A 19,459-nucleotide genomic window follows, 5' to 3' on the forward strand; every position below is an offset into this window, starting at 1 on the left:
AAAATATATATATCATAAAATATATAATATGTTATATAAATATATAATATAAAAGAAATATTATTTATGTAAAGATATTTTTATAGATACAAAATATATATTTATAAATATTAAATATATATATAAATATATAAATATAAATATTTCTAAAATATTTCTAAATATAAATATATCAATAATATATATTTATAAAATATATATATAAAATATATATAATAAAATAAAATATATAAAATATATATTATATAAAATGTAATGTATTATATATAATAATATAATATATATTATAAAAATATACTATATATGAAAATATATTTTTATATATATAAAAGCTGTATTTTTGAGATATAAATATAAATACATATAAATATTTCTAAAATATATCTGAAATATAAATATATCTGTGATACATATTTATAAAAAATATATATTATATAAAATAAAATGTAATATATTGTATACCAAAATGGTCCTTCCTGGGACTATTTTTCTTTCCAGGGTTTCTTGAATCTCCCCCCCAAAACAGTGAGGATAGAAAATACCCTTTTTGTGACTTAATTATTTTATTTTATTATTTTATTTTATTATTTTAGTTTCATTTGTGCCATTGCTCAGCCTGGCACCAACCCCAAGGCGAGTGAGGACACCCCAAATTCCCTCCTCAAAATTATCCTTCCTGGGGCTGTTTTTGTCTCCAGGAGTTCCTGAATTCCCCCAAAACCACAGTGAGAATAGAAAACACCCATTTTATGATTTTATTATTTTATTTAATTATTTTATTTTATTATTTTGATCTCAGTTGTGCCATTGCTCAGCCTGGCACCAACCCCAAGGCGAGTGAGGACACCCCGAATTCCCTCCCCAAAATGATCCTTCCTGGGGCTGTTTTTGTCTCCAGGACTTCCTGAATCCTCCCAAAAACACAGTGAGAATAGAAAACACCCTTTTTATGATTTAATTATTTTATTTTATTTATTTTATTTTATCATTTTAGTTTCAGTTGTGTCATTGCTCAGCCTGGCACCAACCCCAAGGCGAGTGAGGACACCCCAAATTCCCTCCCCAAAATGATCCTTTCTGGGCCTGTTTTTGTGTCCAGGACTTCCTGAATCCCCCCAGAAAACACAGTGAGAATAGAAAATACCTGGTTTTATGATTTAATTATTTTATTTTATTATTTTATTTTGTGATTTTTTTTCCCAGTTGTGCCATTGCTCAGCCTGGCACCAACCCCAAGGCGAGTGAGGACACCCCGAATTCCCTCCCCAAAATGGTCCTTTCTGGGGCTGTTTTTGTGTCCAGGACTTCCTGAATCCCCCCAGAAGAGCAGTGAGGATAGAAAATCCCCCTTTTTATTATTTTATTATTTTATTTAATTATTTTATTTTATTATTTTGATCTCAGTTGTGCCATTGCTCAGCCTGGCACCAACCCCAAGACGAGTGAGGACACCCCGAATTCCCTCCCCAAAATGATCCTTCCTGGGACTATTTTTCTTTCCAGGAATTTCTTCAACCCCCCCCCCAAAAAAATTCCCAACCATTCCAGTCAAAGGTGGCCCCTACCAAAATTGCTGCCTTTGACCTTCTGCTCAAGTTTAGCAACTAATCTGGGCACTAATGAACTGCAATTAATGAAATCTGCTCTCGTATTCAAGTGTGTTTCTCAGACAGCACAGCAAATAATTGAAAGAACTTCCTGCTCTCTAATTAGTTAGATTGAATTAATTTGCTCTAATGGGATTCTTTCTGGAATAGCAGAATGGCTTCCGATGAAGCTGTTTATGTGCCCCCCAAAATTGGGTTCTGATGAAGGTGTTTATATATTTAAAGTCAGAAAAAGCTTCTTTTCTCCCTTCTCTGATGCCTTTACATTAATTGCCTGTGGTCTGGAAATAAAATAAAATTAAAAAAAAAAAAGGCAAATATTGAAACGTTTTTGCGTGGCTGGAAATGGGGTTTTATTTCCCAGCTTAAAAGCTCAGAGTGGGAGATTTAGAACCTTTCTGGGCCTTTATTGGTGGTGGGGAGAAATTTAAAAGATTGAAAATATTTGTGTAAAACGTGCAGGTGATGAAGAATCAGAATTTCTGGGTGATGTAGGAACTGAATTTTTTTTTTTTATTACCATTCTGAGGCTTTCCTGGTGTGCAGAATTCCTGCCCTTTTCCCTTCTCATCCCTTTGCTCTCCAGGAACTGCCTTTGTAATGACATTTTAAGGCATCACTGCCATGAAAAATGTATTTATTAAATCCAATTTGTGCATTTTGACATTGCTGTGGCAGCAGCAAATTCCTGGGGAGTGGATTTTTGGTCACCTTTTATGCTGGGAAAAAAAAAAAAACCCTGTTGGATTCTCTGATGTCTTTTTGTTGGCTACAATTAAAAAAAAAATACCAATAAACTCCTGGAATTCCTTTTCCTTTCCTTTCCCTGGAGTGGGAATGTGGGGCAGGAACATGGAAAGGGCAGCTGGCACTTCTTCCTCCTTCACCTCCTCATGCAGACGTAGTAATTAATCTTCAAAACTAATGAAAGGCAGTTAATGAACAGCTTTTTAAACAGACAATCCCCCTCCTTTTTTTTTCTGGCAGTCCATTAAAAAATCAGAGTTTCATGGCTGGCCTTGGTGCTCAATATAATTGGCACTGATATTCCTCCATCAAAATATAAATAAAGTGGCCTTGGAGGAGTTTCTTTAACATCTTGAAGGCTTTTTTTTGGGGGGGGGGCTTTTTTTCTTCCCAGAATTTCAAAATAAAATCTCATTTGAGGGCTCTTAATCCGTGGCCATTTGTGTCCCTTCTTGGGGTTCTCGTTTCCTTCTGAGCTCAGTTTTCTCTCTGAGTGAGAATGAGGGTGGGAAAAACTGCCTTTGGATGGAAGTTTCAAACCACTCCAAGTCCTTTAAGAACTCACTTTAAAAAATGGGTCTGAATTACCCTTTTAATCTGCAGGGGCCTGGAAATGAAGTAATTAATTTAGCACAGAAAATGGTGTGGATAATTTTGCATCAAATAAATCAAAAATTGGGAATTCAGAAGTCCCAGCCTGGAATGAAAAGGATTTTTTGGGTTAATATTTAAATGCATTTTGTTTTCAGAGAAAAAATATGAACAAACACCAAAAAAAAAACCCTTGTCCTGATTTTCTTTTTGAGTGATTCAGGACTTTGCCCTCAGTTTGAAAATAATTTTGGGGAGGGCTTTTGTTGGGGGAGGAGCTTTTTAAACCACGTTCATTCAGCTTCATTCAAGTCTTTGGTGTCACCATTGCCAGGGGGCTTTTACCAATGCCACAGAAATGCCAACTGTGCTTTGCTGAGCCCTTTGAGAGGTGCCCACTGGAGGGGTGTGATTTATGCTGTGAAAAAGGGTTTGTGCAGGATCAGTTGTTCCCTCTGGGAGTGGAGTGAGACTCACAGGGGCTTTTCCTGGTCAAGCTCAGCAGCTTTGGTTGATCTCTCTTTTGGTCACCTCAGAGATCACAGAATCACAGAATCAGTTGGGTTGGAAAAGACCTCTGAGATCATCAAGTCCAACCTTTGGTCCAAATTGTGCAAATCATAGAATGGATTGGGTTGGAAAAGCCCTCCCAGATCATCAAGCCCAACCCTTGGTCCAACTCCAGTCCCTTTACCAGATCATGGCACTCAGTGCCACGGCCAAGCTCAGCTGAAAAACCTCCAGGGATGGGGAATCCACCCCCTCTCTGGGCAGCCCATTCCAATCCCTGAGCACTCTCTCTGCAAAGAATTTCTTCCTGATATCCATCCTAAACCTCCCCTGGCAGAGCTTGAGCCCATCGTGCCCCCTTGTCCTATTGCTGAGTGCCTGGGAGAAGAGACCAACCCCCAGCTGGCCAGAACTTCCCTTCAGGCAGTTCCAGACAGTGCTGAGGTCACCTCTGAGCCTCCTCTTCTCCAGGCTGAACACCCCCAGCTCCCTCAGCCTCTCCCCACAGCACTTGTGCTCCAGTCCCTTCTCCAGCCTCGTTGCTCTTCTCTGTAAGCCCAGTTTAATGCTCCATCCTTTCAGGACAAAGCTTTCCTCATGATCCCAAAATTTCAAATACAGGCCTTTAACATTAACCAGTCTCACAGTATTTAATCCTCTAACCCAATGACTCTCTCTGTTTTCCTTCCCTCAGGCTGTGCCACGCATTATGGTTCAGTCTGCCAGTGTGGATGCCAGTGCTGCCAGGCTAAAGCAGGTGAGCACATCCCAAGGTGTGATGAGAGAGGGTTTGTATTCACCTCCCAGAGGTGGCAAAAGCAGCTGCTTCAAACCTGTGGCACTTCTGCTGGTGCCCCACTGTGAGATGCTGTGCCGGGTTGAAGGTGAACCTGCAGGAGAAATGAACCCAACCCAAAAGAGACTCTAAGTCAGAGTTACAATTTAATACCAATATTCCAATCAATGCAATGGCCCAAAGAGCAATTGGGTTTAACCCCCAAAGCCCAGCAGTGTAACCCACCCCCTGGGGCACAAACACAGGGGGGTTTGGTGGCCCCTGTGCTGAGCCCCACGTGGTTCCTCCGAGTGCAAAGGCAAAGGAAGGGACAAAGCTGTTGGTGCAGATGATGGCACAGTCTGGGGGAGAGGGGTGGGCTCCTCCTGTGCAGGGTCTGCTCCTCCTCTGGATGCCAGGAGTGGTGCCAGAGGTGGCCAAAGGCCAAGATTGCATCCCCTGAGGTTTGGGTGGGAGCCCCCAGTGCCTCCCCCAGGGCAGGGAGTTCCAGCCTGGGGGATGTGACTGTGTGAGCCAGGGGGGATTTTGGACTGGTTGGTGGCCCCTGAGCAGAGCTGAGCCCTGAGGTGGGTGTGGAGGTGCCAAGGAGTCCCTGGAGGGGAGTTGTCCCAGCTCTTCTCTGCCAGGCTTCTTTCCCAGGCAGCTCCCAGGCTGAGGGGTGGGGTGTGCCCTGGGCAGCTGCTGCCAATGGGCCATTGTTGCCAGTGTGTGGGCAATGGCTGGAGGGTGGAGAATGCCCAGCTTTGGTCACCCCCACCCAGGGATAAACTGGTCCCACCTGCTGGACTGGGACAGGTGGTGAAACGTTGCTGAGTGTTCTCAGGTCCTGCTGGAATCTCCCCTCCTGTCATCAGCCACACTTTTATATTGGAAAGAATTAGCAGTTAATGAGCTAAAATTTACCTGCTTTGCTGCCTCAGAGGTTGAATTTCGAGGCTCTGGTGCTGTGTATACACAGAATGTTTGTTATCCTGAGTGTAAAGTCAGTTCTCTCTTTTACCATGTGGGAAAATGGCTTTTGCTAAACAGGAGGGAAAACAAACCCTGGGATCTCCCACCTCTCAGCAGAGCTCAGGCTCAGGAGCAGCACAACAGCTCTGATTGTCCCCCTGGGCTTTTATTTGTCACCTGAAGGGAACACCCAAAGGAGGAGCAGAGCTCCTGAGCCCACCTGGACACCACAGGAGAGCTAAAAATGTCTTCAGTCTGCAGGAATGTTTAAAAAATCCCTTTTCTGTGCTAAATTTCACTTACTTACAGCAGCCTTTGGTGCTGAAATTCCTGTAATCCAATAAAGTCCCTTTGTCCTCAAACACCACTTATGCTTCCAGTGGGAAAGGCACTTGAGAATAAAGGGAAAATCCTGTAGTTTGGGCCACTTAACAACCATAAAAATCACACTATTTTGAACAATAAACAACAATGCCCACCTGAGGTCCAAATCCTCCCACCTGTTTTTTTCCACCTCCTTCTGAGCAGCCTCCTCCTTCCCAAAGAGATTTAGAGACATCCTAATCTTTTAGAGTACAATGTGCTGGCCCAAGATATCGATCCATCAGCTTTAGCAAACTCCACAGCCAGGAAATCCATCACTGGGATGGGCTGTTAATCTCAGGGAGGTGGTTGATGTGGTCCCCTGGAAGTGTGTGGGGCTGAGGTGGGAACAGCCCTTGGGAACGGGGACATCAGTGACACTTGGGGTTGGAGGGAGGTGATTTATCCACCTGGAGAGCTGAGCCAAAGAGCTGTGAGAGGCTTATACATCATGGCTGGTTCCCCATTCCATATAAATCTTGTTATTCAAACAGCAAATGACCATTCCTGTGATATAAATAATTTTTCAGTAAACATTGGGGGGTGTATTTCTTGCTGTTGACACTTTTCCTATTAATGGAAGGAAGGAGCTGACAATCCTCCAGGATTGCAGGGCTCGCTTGGGATCAGCTTCTATCTCCTGGAGCTGGACAAGCTGAAGACTTTGGGGACATCCCAGAGGTCTTTTAGCCCAAGATGCTTTGGATGAGGGAGCCCCACATTCCCTGTGCTCTTTGTTCCAGGTGAGCCAAGAGGAAATGGGGAAGCAGCAGCTCCAGACGGCGCCGCAGACGCCGGAGCCCGACAAGAGCCTGGAACACACACCCAAAGTGCCTTTGCAACAACCCATGGGAGAATCCCAAGCCCAGGACTCCCAGGAGGGGCCTCCAAGCCCTCTGAGTGAAGCCTCCAGTGGGTACTTCTCCCACAGTGTGTCCACAGCCACCCTCTCGGAGGCGTTGGCAGCAGGAGGCGACGCCGCGGCTCAGCCCGGAGCTCCAGTGCCCGCAGGGAGTGACTTCCCAGCTCCTCCCGCACCTCAGGTCTCTCCTGACCTTCCAGGACACTCAGATGGCACCTCTGAGAGCTGTTTGGGCACAAAGAAGGAGAGTCCCCCCACCTTCAGCCTTCAAAGTGCCCACCCAAGAGCCAGAGACGGCGCCGAGGTGAACGGGAGCGAGCAGGTCAACGCCGATGCAAAACCCTTTCTCTCTACCTCCACCCCAAGGAAGGAGTCCTTCTCCAAACAATCAGTGGAGCCAGCAGGACAAACCAGGAAAAAAGAATTGGCTCCTGGAGCTTTGGAATTGGGCTTTCCCAAGCCACAGGTTCATCCAGAGCAGTTGGCCCAGCCTGGTGTTGCAGCCTCACCCTTCAAGATCCAGAAGGTGAAGACGTCGGAGCTGAAGTCCTTCACGAGCATGTTGGGAGCAGATCCCACCTCCTCCCTGGATACAGAGGAGCAGCAGGAGGGAGGGAGGAGCACCTGCACTCCCCAGGGGCAGAACCACAATGGTTCTGAGGAGGAGGAAAAGCTGGAGGTGGTTTCTGACTCCGAAGACGCCAGTGAAATTCCCGAGTGGCTGAAGGAGGGAGAATATGTCACAGTTGGCACAAACAAGACGGGCATCGTTAGATATGTTGGACCCACAGACTTCCAGGAGGGCACATGGGTTGGTGTGGAGCTGGATTTGCCTTCAGGTGAGGTGTTTTCTGGAGCTGGTGTGTCCCTGCAGGCAGTGCTGCTTTTTTGGGATGGGGGTTCATTCCCCATTGCTGGGGGTGGATTTGGAGGAAGGAAATATAAAAGTTCTTCCCTTGTGTCACCTTTTGCCAAACCTGCCTCACTTCCAACCCCTTCAAGGTCCCTTCCAACCCAACCCATTCTCTGCCTCACTGCCCTGGGTGTCCCTTTTCAGCCATTTCTTTGGCCTCATACAGTGGAAGTAGAAATCAGGATTGCTTTTCCATGCAGTTTGGGAAGTAACAGCTGCAGGAGACACCCCTTGTGTCTATAGAATTCCCTCCTGGGCTTCTCCTCCCAGGATCCAGGTGTCCAAAGCACAGCAGGAGTTGTGGGATTCACCTGAGCAAAGGGACAGTTGGGCTAAATGAGTTGGAAAACCAGTGGGAAATAATCATACACTGCCCCCCAGGTCATAGAGATTTTGCACATCCCAATGAGCAGCAGCTTCCATGGAAAAATCAGAAGGTTTTTAGGCTGCTGAAGACTCTTCTGCTGATGGTGTTGGGTTTTTTTTTCACCCTTCTGTTCCCACAAGGGTTAAGACCCTGATTTGTTGGAGCATAACTGGCTTCTGGCACATCTGGAGCATCTTTTGGGGAATGTGGGCACCGGAAGCAGAGATAGAGGACCAAGTCCATAGAAATCCAATCCATTGTGGTGGTGATGGTGGTAGAAAGAAGGAAACACCCTCAAACAAACAGAGGGACTTGATGTCATTTAAAGAGCTGTTGGATCTTTTCCCATTCCCTTTACAGATGGGAGTGGTCTCTGTCCTGGTACCCAGAAAAGGAATTGGAGATTTTGGATTTCTTCCTGTTCTGTGGAGGGTTTATGGCATGAAAACTGTGACTCTCCTCAGCTTCAAATGTCAGCTCAGAAAACCAAAAGCTCTTTTAAATGTCCTTTTTTTTTTCCCCTTCCTTCCAGCTACTTATTTTCCACTTTTGGGGAAATTAAAGAATTCCTTTGAATAGCAAGTGGGGAGGAAGGACAAGATGGGAGTGTCCTGCTCAGAGTGGCTGTCCATGCAGTAGCTTTGCTGGTGGTTCAGCAGGGAAGTTTTGCCTCCAGATGTATTTTTAGGGAACAGTTGTTTTCCCTCTCAGTATTTTTTCCTTGCCTTCTTCTCTGGGTGCCCTCCCAGTAGCACCATTTCCACAGAATGAAACCCATTTTGTAGGAAAAAATCCTTGTCCTGTGAGGGTGGGGAGGGGCTGGGTTGGAATTCCCAGAGAAGCTGTGGCTGTTCAGGATCTCTGGGAGTGTCCAAGGCCAGGCTGGAGCAACCTGGGACAGTGGGAGGTGTCCCTGCCCATGGAATGGGATGGACTTTGTGGTCCCTTCCAACCCAAACCACTCTGGGATCTCATGGAACTGGAGGATGCTCTGGCTGGGATGGCTCCAGGCTGGGGTACTCCACAGACAATCCCATGGGATGCAGCTCCAAGGGATTCAAGCCAAAAGCTAAACTCCAGGGAGACCCTGAAGCCCCTTGCAGAGCCTGAAGGGGCTCCAGGAGAGCTGGAGAGGGACTGGGGCCAAGGGCTGGAGGGACAGGACACAGGGAATGGCTTCCCAGTGCCAGAGGGCAGGGCTGGGAAAGGGGATATTGGGAAGGAATTGCTGGCTGGGAGGGTGGGGAGGGGCTGGGCTGGAATTCCCAGAGAAGCTGTGGCTGTCCCAGCCCTGGGAGTGTCCAAGGCCAGGCTGGAGCAACCTGGGACACTGGGAGGTGTCCCTGCCCATGGTGGGGGTGGAACTGGATGAGCTTTAAGTTCCTTCCCACCCAAACCATCCTGGGATTCCATGACTCCCTAACTCCAGGTTCCTGCTCCTCCACCTCGCTCCAATCTCCTTCCCCTCAGTGCACCAGGAACAGAAGGGGGTTCATGTTCCTACAGCACCTTCCCAATTAATTTGGGATCTCAGATCCCCACCACCATCCATGCATGACTTTAAGCTGAAATAGGAGAGATTTGTGTTGGATATTGAGAAGGAATTGTTGGCTGGAAGGGTGGGGAGGGGCTGGGCTGGAATTCCCAGAAAAGCTGTGGCTGCCCCAGCCCTGGGAGTGTCCAAGGCCAGGCTGGATTTCCTTGGAGCAACCTGGGCTGGCAGAAGGTGTTGAGGTTGGACTGAGATGAGCTTTGAGGTCCCTCCCAACCCAACCCCACCCAACCCAACCCAACCCAACCCAACCCCAACCTCACCCAACCCCAACCCAACCCAACCCAACCCAACCTCACCCAACCCCAACTCAACCCCAACCCAACCCAACCCCAACCCAACCCAACCCAACCCAACCCACTACAACCCAACCCAACCCAATCCAACTCAACCCAACCCAACCCAACCCAATCCAACTCAACCCAACCCAACCCCAGTGCAACCAACCCCAACCCCAACCCAACCCCAAGCCAAGCCAACCCAACCCCAAGCCAACCCAACCCACTTCAACCCAACCCAACCCACTTCAACCCCAACCCAACCCACTCCAACCCAACCCCACCCAACCCAACCCAACCCCAACCCAACCCACTCCAACCCAACCCCACCCAGTGACTCTCTGCTTCTCCTCCCCCAGGGAAGAACGACGGCTCCATCGGAGGGAAGCAATACTTCAAGTGTAACCCCGGCTATGGCCTGCTGGTGAGGCCGGGCAGGGTGCGCCGGGCCACGGGCACCGCGCGGCGCCGCAGCGCCGGGCTCAGGCTGGCAGGAGGATCCGGCACCGACAACAGGCGGAGCGGCACCTTCTCCGGCTCGGCCTCCAACCTGGCCTCGCTCACAGCCCTGGCCAAGGCTGAGGGAGGGGCCCCCCTGAGGCTGGAGAAGAGCCAGAAGAACGCGGAGAACAGGAAATCCTGGGCCAGCTGAAGCGCCCACGGCAGGACAGCGAGCGCCGCACGGTGCGGCCGGAGGAGCCGACGGCTCCAGGAGGAGGAACCCACCATGGGCCCTCCCAGGTGGTGGCAAACACTAATGAAGGGGTTGTTCTCTCTCTGCTTTGGGTGATTGACACGAGAATTCCTGGCCTTGGCGTGGTGCTGGATCCATGTCCTTCGATTCCTGTCCGAAATGGCGCTCCGGGGGGTCACCAACGGTGGGTGGGGGTGACCTCCTGCTCTTCCACCACAATTCCAGAGGGGAATTGTTGGGATCATGGGGTGTGACCTCCTGTTCTTCCACCTTCCAGAGGGGAATTGTTGGGATTATGGAGCGTGACCTCCTGCTCTTCCACCTTCCAGGGGGCAGTTGTTGGGATCATGGGGTGTGACCTCCTGTTCTTCCACCTTCCAGAAGGGAGTCGTTGAGATCGTGGGGTGGGACCTTCTGCTCTTCCACTGCAATTCCAGAGGGGAATTGTTGGGATCATGGGGTGTGACCTCCTGTTCTTCCACCTTCCAGAGGGGAATTGTTGGGATCATGGGGTGTGACCTCCTGTTCTTCCACCTTCCAGAAGGGAGTTGTTGAGATCGTGGGGTGGGACCTTCTGCTCTTTCACTGCAATTCCAGAGGGGAATTGTTGGGATCATGGGGTGTGACCTCCTGCTCTTCCACCTTCCAGAGGGGAATTGTTGGGATCATGGGGTGTGACCTCCTGCTCTTCCACCTTCCTGGGATCATGGGGTGTGACCTCCTGTTCTTCCACCTTCCAGAGGGGAATTGTTGGGACCATGGTGTGGTTTCCCAACAGCTGCAAACAGGGCAGGGCAATCCTGGCAACACCTCCCCAAAATAACAGTTCCTTCCCCTCTCTGCAAGAGCTGCATCCGTGTCACGACATCCACAGGAAAAAAAGGAAAGCTGGGAATGATTTCAGGCAGGCAGGGAAGTGACCACAGAACTCTGTTGGGAAATAAAGAACCCCCTAAACCCCCCTTTATTTCAAAAAAACCCAGCCCTGGGGTTTGGGACTGGGGCCAGTGCTTGACTGGATGACTGTCCCTGTGGAAATCAGCACAGTCTTCCCAGCTGGTTTGGTGGGATTGGGAAAAAGCCCATGACCAACTCTCTGCTATTTCTGATCCCTTTAATGTGCCCTCTCCCCCTGACAGGATCCCCTCTTGCTTTCCCCAGGACCTTCCCTTTGGCTCTTCCCAGTGGGCCAAGAGGGTTTTGGCAGAGCCAGCAGCACCCAAGTCCTTCCATGTTCCCACCCAACCTTTGGAGCCCCATGGAATTTCCCCAGTGACCCAGAGCAGGAGGTCTTTGGGGTGGATCCAGACTATTTATTTTTATTTATTCTTTTAAAACACGTCATCTTTGCGCTTTACAATCATCCCTAGAGGGGCCTCTCCTGGCACCAAAGAACCTCGAGGTGCCCCAAAGCTCAGCTCTCTCTTCAGAGTGGGGGCTTTGGGCTGGATTTTATCAAACCTGCTTTTATTTGAGGTAACTGGGGTTGGTTTTTACCTCTCTGTGGCACAGGGGATGTGGGTTTTACCTCCCTGTGGCACAGGGGATGTGGGTTTTACCTCTCTGTGGCACAAGGGTCGTGGGTTTTACCTCCCTGTGGCACAGGGGACGTGGGTTTTACCTCCCTGTGGCACAAGGGATGTGGGTTTTACCTCCCTGTGGCACAAGGGACGTGGGTTTTACCTCCCTGTGGCACAAGGGACGTGGGTTTTACCTCCCTGTGGCACAGGGGACGTGGGTTTTACCTCCCTGTGGCACAAGGGATGTGGGTTTTACCTCCCTGTGGCACAAGGGATGTGGTTTGTACCTCCCTGTGGCACAGGGGACGTGGGTTTTACCTCCCTGTGGCACAGGGCATGTGGGTTTTGCATTCCTGTGGCACAAGGGATGTGGGTTTTACCTTCCAGTGGCACAGGGGAGGTGGGTTTTACCTCCCTGTGGCACAAGGGATGTGGGTTTTACCTCCCTGTGGCACAAGGGATGTGGGTTTTACCTCCCTGTGGCACAAGGGACGTGGTTTTACCTCCCAGTGGCACAAGGGATGTGGGTTTTACCTCCCTGTGGCACAAGGGACGTGGGTTTTACCTCCCTGTGGCACAGGGGATGTGGGTTTTACCTCCCTGTGGCACAAGGGACGTGGGTTTTACCTCTCTGTGGCACAAGGGTCGTGGTTTTCACCTCCCTGTGGCACAGGGGACGTGGGTTTTACCTCTCTGTGGCACAGGGGACGTGGGTTTTGCCTCCCTGTGGCACAAGGGACGTGGGTTTTACCTCCCTGTGGCACATGGGACATGAGTTTTACCTCCCAGTGGCACAGGGGACGTGGGTTTTACCTCCCAGTGGCACAGGGGACGTGGGTTTTACCTCCCTGTGGCACAGGGGATGTGGTTTTTACCTCCCAGTGGCACATGGGAGGTGCTTTTTACCTCCCTGTGGCACAGGGGACATGGGTTTTACCTCCCAGTGGCACAGGGGAGGTGGTTTTACCTCCCAGTGGCACAGGGGATGTGGGTTTTACTTCCCAGTGGCACAGGGAACGTGGGTTTTACCTCCCTGTGGCACAAGGGATGTGGTTTGTACCTCCCTGTGGCACAGGGGACGTGGGTTTTACCTCTCTGTGGCACAAGGGATGTGGGTTTTACCTCCGTGTGGCACAGGGCATGTGTTTTTCACCTCTCTGTGGCACAAGGGACGTGGTTTTTACCTCCCTGTGGCACAAGGGACGTGGGTTTTACCTCCTTGTGGCACAAGGGATGTGGGTTTTACCTTCCAGTGGCACAGGGGACGTGGGTTTTACCTCCCTATGGCACAGGGGACGTGGGTTTTACCTCCCTGTGGCACAAGGGATGTGGGTTTTACCTCCTTGTGGCACAAGGGATGTGGGTTTTACCTCCCTGTGGCACAGGGGACGTGGGTTTTACCTCCCTGTGGCACAGGGGACGTGGGTTTTACCTCCCTGTGGCACAAGGGACGTGGGTTTTACCTCCCTGTGGCACAAGGGAGGTGCTTTTTACCTCCCTGTGGCACAAGGGTCGTGGTTTTCACCTCCCTGTGGCACAAGGGATGTGGTTTGTACCTCCCTGTGGCACAAGGGATGTGGGTTTTACCTCCCAGTGGCACAAGGGATGTGGGTTTACCTCTCTGTGGCACAGGGGATGTGGGTTTTACCTTCCAGTGGCACAAGGGACGTGGGTTTTACCTCCCTGTGGCACAAGGGATGTGGGTTTTACCTCCCTGTGGCACAGGGGACGTGGTTTTTACCTCCCTGTGGCACAGGGGACGTGGGTTTTACCTCCCTGTGGCACAGGGGACGTGGTTTTACCTCCCTGTGGCACAGGGGGGGGTGCTTTTTACCTCCCTGTGGCACAAGAGATGTGGGTTTTACCTTCCAGTGGCACAAGGGATGTGGGTTTCACCTCCCTGTGGCACAGGGGATGTGGGTTTTACCTCCCTGTGGCACAGGGGACGTGGGTTTTACCTTCCTGTGGCACAGGGGACGTGGGTTTTACCTCCCAGTGGCACAAGGGATGTGGGTTTTACCTCCCTGTGGCACAGGGGACGTGGGTTTTACCTCCCTGTGGCACAGGGGACGTGGGTTTTACCTCCCAGTGGCACAAGGGACGTGGGTTTTACCTTCCAGTGGCTCAGGGGAGGTGTTTTTTACCTCCCAGTGGCACAAGGGACGTGGGTTTTACCTCCCAGTGGCACAAGGGACGTGGGTTTTACCTCCCTGTGGCACAGGGGACGTGGGTTTTACCTCCCTGTGGCACAGGGGATGTTCCACTGGACGTGTGTCCATCCAGATGGACAGACCCCCCATTTTTCTATCAAACCATGACAAAGCCACAGATTTTTCTACTCTGAGCTGTTCAGTCATCCTGGGGGGGATTGGGCAGCTTGAGCAAGAGCTGTTTTAGCTCCGTGGGGACTCTTTGGGATGCTCAATCCATGATTGAAGTTTCCTATCGATCCAATCGCTGCCCGTGGGTATCCAAGTGCCTTCACCCGTCTGGTTCCGAGGTCCAAGGGAAAGCCACATTGTCACCAGAGGAGCTTGGGATGCTCAGCCAAGGAGCTAATTATGCTGATTGCCTGTAATTAATATCGTTTATGCAGAAGGAATAAAGTGAAAATAGAAACTAATCTGTAGCAGAAATAAGTGGGATGGGTTGCGATGCAGCCCACGTAGGACTTCCAGGGATTCGTGGATCCTTCCAGCTCCCTGGAACTGCTTCCAGTGTTTCCTAAACTTTTCCTCAAGAAATCTTAATATAAAATGTACAGAGCAGCTTTTAAAGGTGTTTTTAGTGTACAGTTTCCCCCCCTCCTTTTCCTTTGCACGAAGCTCCTTTCCATCCAAGCCACGAGGGGAGGGATTTGGGAGGAAAAGGATTCAGGCGCTTAAATCCCGGGTTTTAAAATTAAACCTGGTTTTAAGGACTCAACCCATGCAATGAAACGCCTCCTTTTGGGGTCTGATGAGTCTTGCTGGTGGAAAACCTGAATTCAGTGCCTCTGAACTCCCCCCTGACCGTGTTTCCATGCACTTTGTTCCCAAAGGGCTGCAGGAACAGCTGATGGCCAACAGTCCCTTCCCGTCGTTGTGTGGATTCAAGCTCAGCATTTCAGTCACTGCCTTTAGGGATGTCTTTGAAACCCCCTCCCTGTTTTCTTGGTGGCCCCTTTGGGAGGGATATGAAGGGAAGAACCTGCCCAAGTCCTTTTGAAGGTTCTTTTCTTGCTGTCTGTGAGAGCAGGAGTTCCTTGGGACCCTTGGAGAGGTGTCCAGGCTGCAGGAGGGAAGGGCTCATCTTCCACTGGTTCTGCTGCCCACTGGAGATCCCTCTGGCCTGTTTGTGCTCCAGCTCCAGCTTTGTCAGGATGTGTTTTGGTGTTTGCACATCTGGATTTCCTCCCTCCCGCCCTTGGTCGTGTTACAAAACCTTGGAAAGGGGGAAGAAGGAGGTTGGACAGACCATCTCTGCTGCCTCCTCTGGGGTAACTTGTCCTGGAAGCAAAAGTCTTCCCTAGGGTTGGGATGTTGGGATGCCTTTGTGGAGGGAGGACCTTCCTCAGAGCTCTCCTGGGTCTCACCAGCTCATTTGGCTTTTGAAACTAAACTTCTCCTCAAAGTCCAACCTGAAACTGCCCTGATGAGCTCCAGAAGCCAAACACATCCTGAGGATGTTCCCAGAGGACTTCCCTGACTCCTTCCTGCTTTCCTGGGCACCTGAGGTTTCTCCTCAAGGTTTCTCCAAGACTTTGGCACATCCCTCTGCTCAAATCCATGTGTTGTTTCACACCAGCTAAGCCAACTAACCCAAAACACAGTTAGGAACCATCATGAGGGTAATAATTATATATTTTTTATTGGTAACATGAGAAGAACTCTGCTCTCAGCCTGAAGGAGGAGGTGCTCCTAAACTGGACCCACCCAGCACTGGGGCTGCTGGGTCAATAGCTATGCATATTTTCCAAGATTTTCATGCACTTTATACAGGGAAGAAGAATATTTAAAGCAGGAAAGTGTAACTTGTCCTGAGTTTCTCATCTCTGGTGTCTCCAGGGGGGTCCAATCTGCTTGGCTGTGTCTCATCTCTCGTGTCTCCTGGGGGGTCCAATCTGCTTGGCTGTGTCTCATCTCTGGTGTCTCCTGGGGGGTCCAATCTGCTTGGCTGTGTCTCATCTCTGGTGTCTCCTGGGGGGTCCAATGTGATTGACTCTGTCCCTCAACTGGGAGGTCTCGGATTCTGGTGTGGAAAATTGAGTTGGTGGGTTGGAAAGGCCTCCATGACCTCCCCATGGGTGTCCCCTCCTCCCCATGGGACATGGATTGTCGTTGGCTCCAAGTCAACCAGGAGGAGGCTTCTCCAAGGGGCTTTTGGGGTTTTCTTTTCACACCAAGACTTGTCCCTGTGTTATGTTCAGCTCTTGAGATGTTTTGATCTCCTGTTTGCCATGAGGGCCTCAGGTCTTTGGTTGGTGGTTGATGGTGGAGTTTGGTTGAGGAGAACTGATGGAAACCCATTCTGTGTGTGTGGAAACACCACCCGAGTCCTTAAGCAGAGTTGTGGCCGTGGTTGGGGCGGGACCTCCCGTGGGGTGGGATGTTCAACACCCCTGTGCTCTCCTGCAAACCAGGAACCCCCTCATTGCCACCCCCAGTGGTGACCCCCATAGGAGCAGAGCCCCAGGTGTTGCACATCCCACCTGGGAGGCGTGCCCGTGTCGGTGCCCGTGTCAGTGCCCGGGTCGGTGCCCGGGTCGGTGCCCGTGTCGGTGCCCGTGTGGTTCTCCCGCTGGCACCACCAACTCTTTGCACAAGACTTTGTTCCCTGTGCCTTATCCCTTGGGAGGGTCTTGGTGGTCCCCCAGCCATGGTGATGATGATGATGATGATGATGATGATGATGATGGTGATCCCTGGGGAGGGGCTTGGTGGGTTCCCAGCCATGATGATGATGATGGTGGTGATGGTGATCCCTGGGGAGGGGCTGGGTGGGCTCCCAGCCATCATGATGATGATGATGATGATGATGATCCCTGGGGAAGGGCTGGGTGGTCCCCCAGCCATGGTGATGATGATGATGGTGATGGTGATCCCTGGGGAGGGTCTTGGTGGGCTCCCAGCCATGGTGATGATGATGATGATGGTGATCACTGGAGGAGGGGCTGGGTGGGCTCCCAGCCATGATGATGATGATGATGATGGTGATCACTGGAGGAGGGGCTGGGTGGGCTCCCAGCCATGATGATGATGATGATGATGATGATGGTGATGATCCCTAGGGCAGCAGCCAGTGGGGAGGAGCTGGGTGGTCCCCCAGCCATGGTGGTGATGATGATGATGATGATGATGATGGTGATCCCTGGGGCAGCAGCCAGTGGGGAGGAGCTGGGTGGGCTCCCAGCCATGATGATGATGATGATGATGATGATGGTGATCCCTGGGGCAGCAGCCAGTGGGGAGGAGCTGGGTGGGCTCCCAGCTATGGTGATGATGATGGTGATGATGATGATGATGATGATGGTGATCCCTGGGGCATCAGCCAGTGGTCTCCCAGCCTGGGGCTGCCTGGATTTTAGGAAAGGCTGGTGGCCACCAGGAACAGTGTGACAGGCTGGTCACTCTACACCACACCCTGAGCTGGGGTCAGGAGGAAGGGTCTTGTTCCTCCATCTCCTCTGTTTCTGTGCCCTCCCCACCCTCCTCCTCCCCCAGCACCCCCTGGGGGTCCCTGCAGCCCCCCCACCTCCCTCATCCCCCCATCCCAGCCCGTGTGTCCGTGTCCATGTCGGGGTCTGGCCACACCAAGGGCTCCCTGACAGTGAGGGAGGGGCTCTGTGTCCTTGAAATGAGCTGCAATCCAAAGAGACTTTGTAATGAGCTGTAAAGTTTTTAATTGTGTGTGTACAAAGCTACAGGACTGTAATATTGTATTATATGTGGGATGGCACCTGCAGGACCTCAATAAACATCTTCTCTAGACCTTGGGGGGTTCTGTGCTTTCTTAGGTCACACCAAAGGGTTTGGAATCAGGGCGAGCTGAGGTTGGAAAAGCTCTCCAAAATCAAGTTTAGCCATTCCCAAGCCATGCCTGACCCATGTCCCCAAGTGCCGCATCCACGTGGCTTTTAACTCCCTCCAGAGATGGGAACTCCACCACTGCCCTGGGCAGGGACAGCCCTTTCCAGGAGGGAATTTTTCCTCATATCCATGGCAAGGTGGGAGCCTGGGGACAGCTGCAGGTGCTCCAGGGAACTGCCAGAACCAACTCAATGGACCAAAAAAGGCCTTGGGGTGATTGGACTCTCCCTCAGCATTTCAGGGCACTGAGATGACCTTCAAACCCTTCCCTGGGGCTGTTTTCCTTTCTCTTTGGCTCCATTTTTCTCCCAAATATGACTTTATGTTGGAAACACCTGACAGGCTTTAAAACTGATTTTTTGGGGGTGCTTTTCTTTTATTTTGTCTCTTTTTTTAAGCAACAACTGATCCCACCACCCTCCCCCCCCCGAGAGTCGGTGAGCAGAGGATGTTTTATTGGCCTTTTGCAATCAGCACACGAAAACACAGCTTTGTTTTGCCTTTAAAGCCACTTCCCTTTAATGTTTTACCTTCTGAAATTAAAGAAAAAAATTAAAAGCAAGCCCTTTTTTGGCTCAAGCACAGGAGCTGTTTGAAGTGACATCCCTTTGTTGGAGCCTCGGCTCTTCCCGGAAGGGGGTGGGGAAAACCCATCAAAACAAGCAGGAAAATAATAATAAATAAAAAAAACCCAACTCACAAAGAGCAGCTTTTTCCCATTTTCCTTCAAATTAATGCCACTTCCATGGGCCTTGCTTGGCTTCAGGAGCCCCCTTGGTGAGGGAGCCCTGGGAGGAGCTGCCCTGCCACGAGCTGGGCACGTTTCTCAAGGGCTTTTGCTCACCAGCTTCTGATGAGTTATTGTTTTTCCATCAGCTGGTTCCTCGTGGAGAAAAAGGAGCTTTTTGCAAAGCACAGGCCTCCAGTGTGGGTTTGTTCATGTTTTTTTTTTTTAAAAAAAAGCTCTCCCAAGTGATCTTCCAGTGGATTTCTGGGTTTGGGAAGCAGGGACAGGACTTCATCCTTCACCCTCAGCTCAGGGTGGCACTGGGACCACTCACTCTCCTTGGGAAGGCCCAGCCATGCAAGGGAGGGTCCTCTCACCATCCCTACTGTCCAAGTCCTTCCACATTCCCCTTTTCCCAAGAAAACAAGCTGAAAGACCCAGCCCTGGTGGCCAAGAGCATGGCCAGGTCCTTCCTAATGGCCAGGCTGATCCTTGTGATGGAAATTGTCCTTCCTAATGGTCAGGCTGATCCTTGTGATGGAAATTGTCCTTCCTAATGGTCAGGTTGATCCTTGTGATGGAAATTGTCCTTCCTAATTAATGGTCTGTCTGATCCTGATGATGGAAATTGTCCTTCCTAATGGCCAGGCTGATCCTTGTGATGGAAATTGTCCTTTCTAATGGTCAGGTTGATCCTTAGGATGGAAATTGTCCTTCCTAATGGCCAGGCTGGTCCTTAGGATGGAAATTGTCCTTCCTAATTAATGATCAGGCTGGTCCTGATGATGGAAATTGTCCTTTCTAATGGTCAGGTTGATCCTTAGGATGGAAATTGTCCTTCCTAATGGTCAGGCTGGTCCTGATGATGGAAATTGTCCTTCCTAATGGTCAGGTTGATCCTTGTGATGGAAAT

General features: G+C 50.4%; 1 protein-coding gene across 6 annotated transcripts in view; it reads left to right on the forward strand.

Moving 5' to 3' along the window:
- KIF13B (kinesin family member 13B) overlaps positions 1–17,720 on the forward strand; it is a 170,698-nt gene extending 152,978 nt beyond the window's left edge. For all 6 annotated transcript variants that reach the window (XM_071547608.1, XM_071547609.1, XM_071547612.1 and 3 more), the window contains 3 exons: positions 4,150–4,212; positions 6,309–7,266; positions 9,897–17,720. In XM_071547608.1, coding sequence (XP_071403709.1) covers positions 4,150–4,212; positions 6,309–7,266; positions 9,897–10,189 — 1,314 coding nt within the window. In that variant the 3' untranslated portion in view covers positions 10,190–17,720. The remainder of the gene's footprint in view (positions 1–4,149; positions 4,213–6,308; positions 7,267–9,896) is intronic.
- Positions 17,721–19,459: the final 1,739 nt, after the last annotated feature.

The sequence above is a fragment of the Pithys albifrons genome, chromosome 2 (assembly GCF_047495875.1).
Source record: "Pithys albifrons albifrons isolate INPA30051 chromosome 2, PitAlb_v1, whole genome shotgun sequence".
NCBI lineage: Eukaryota > Metazoa > Chordata > Aves > Passeriformes > Thamnophilidae > Pithys > Pithys albifrons.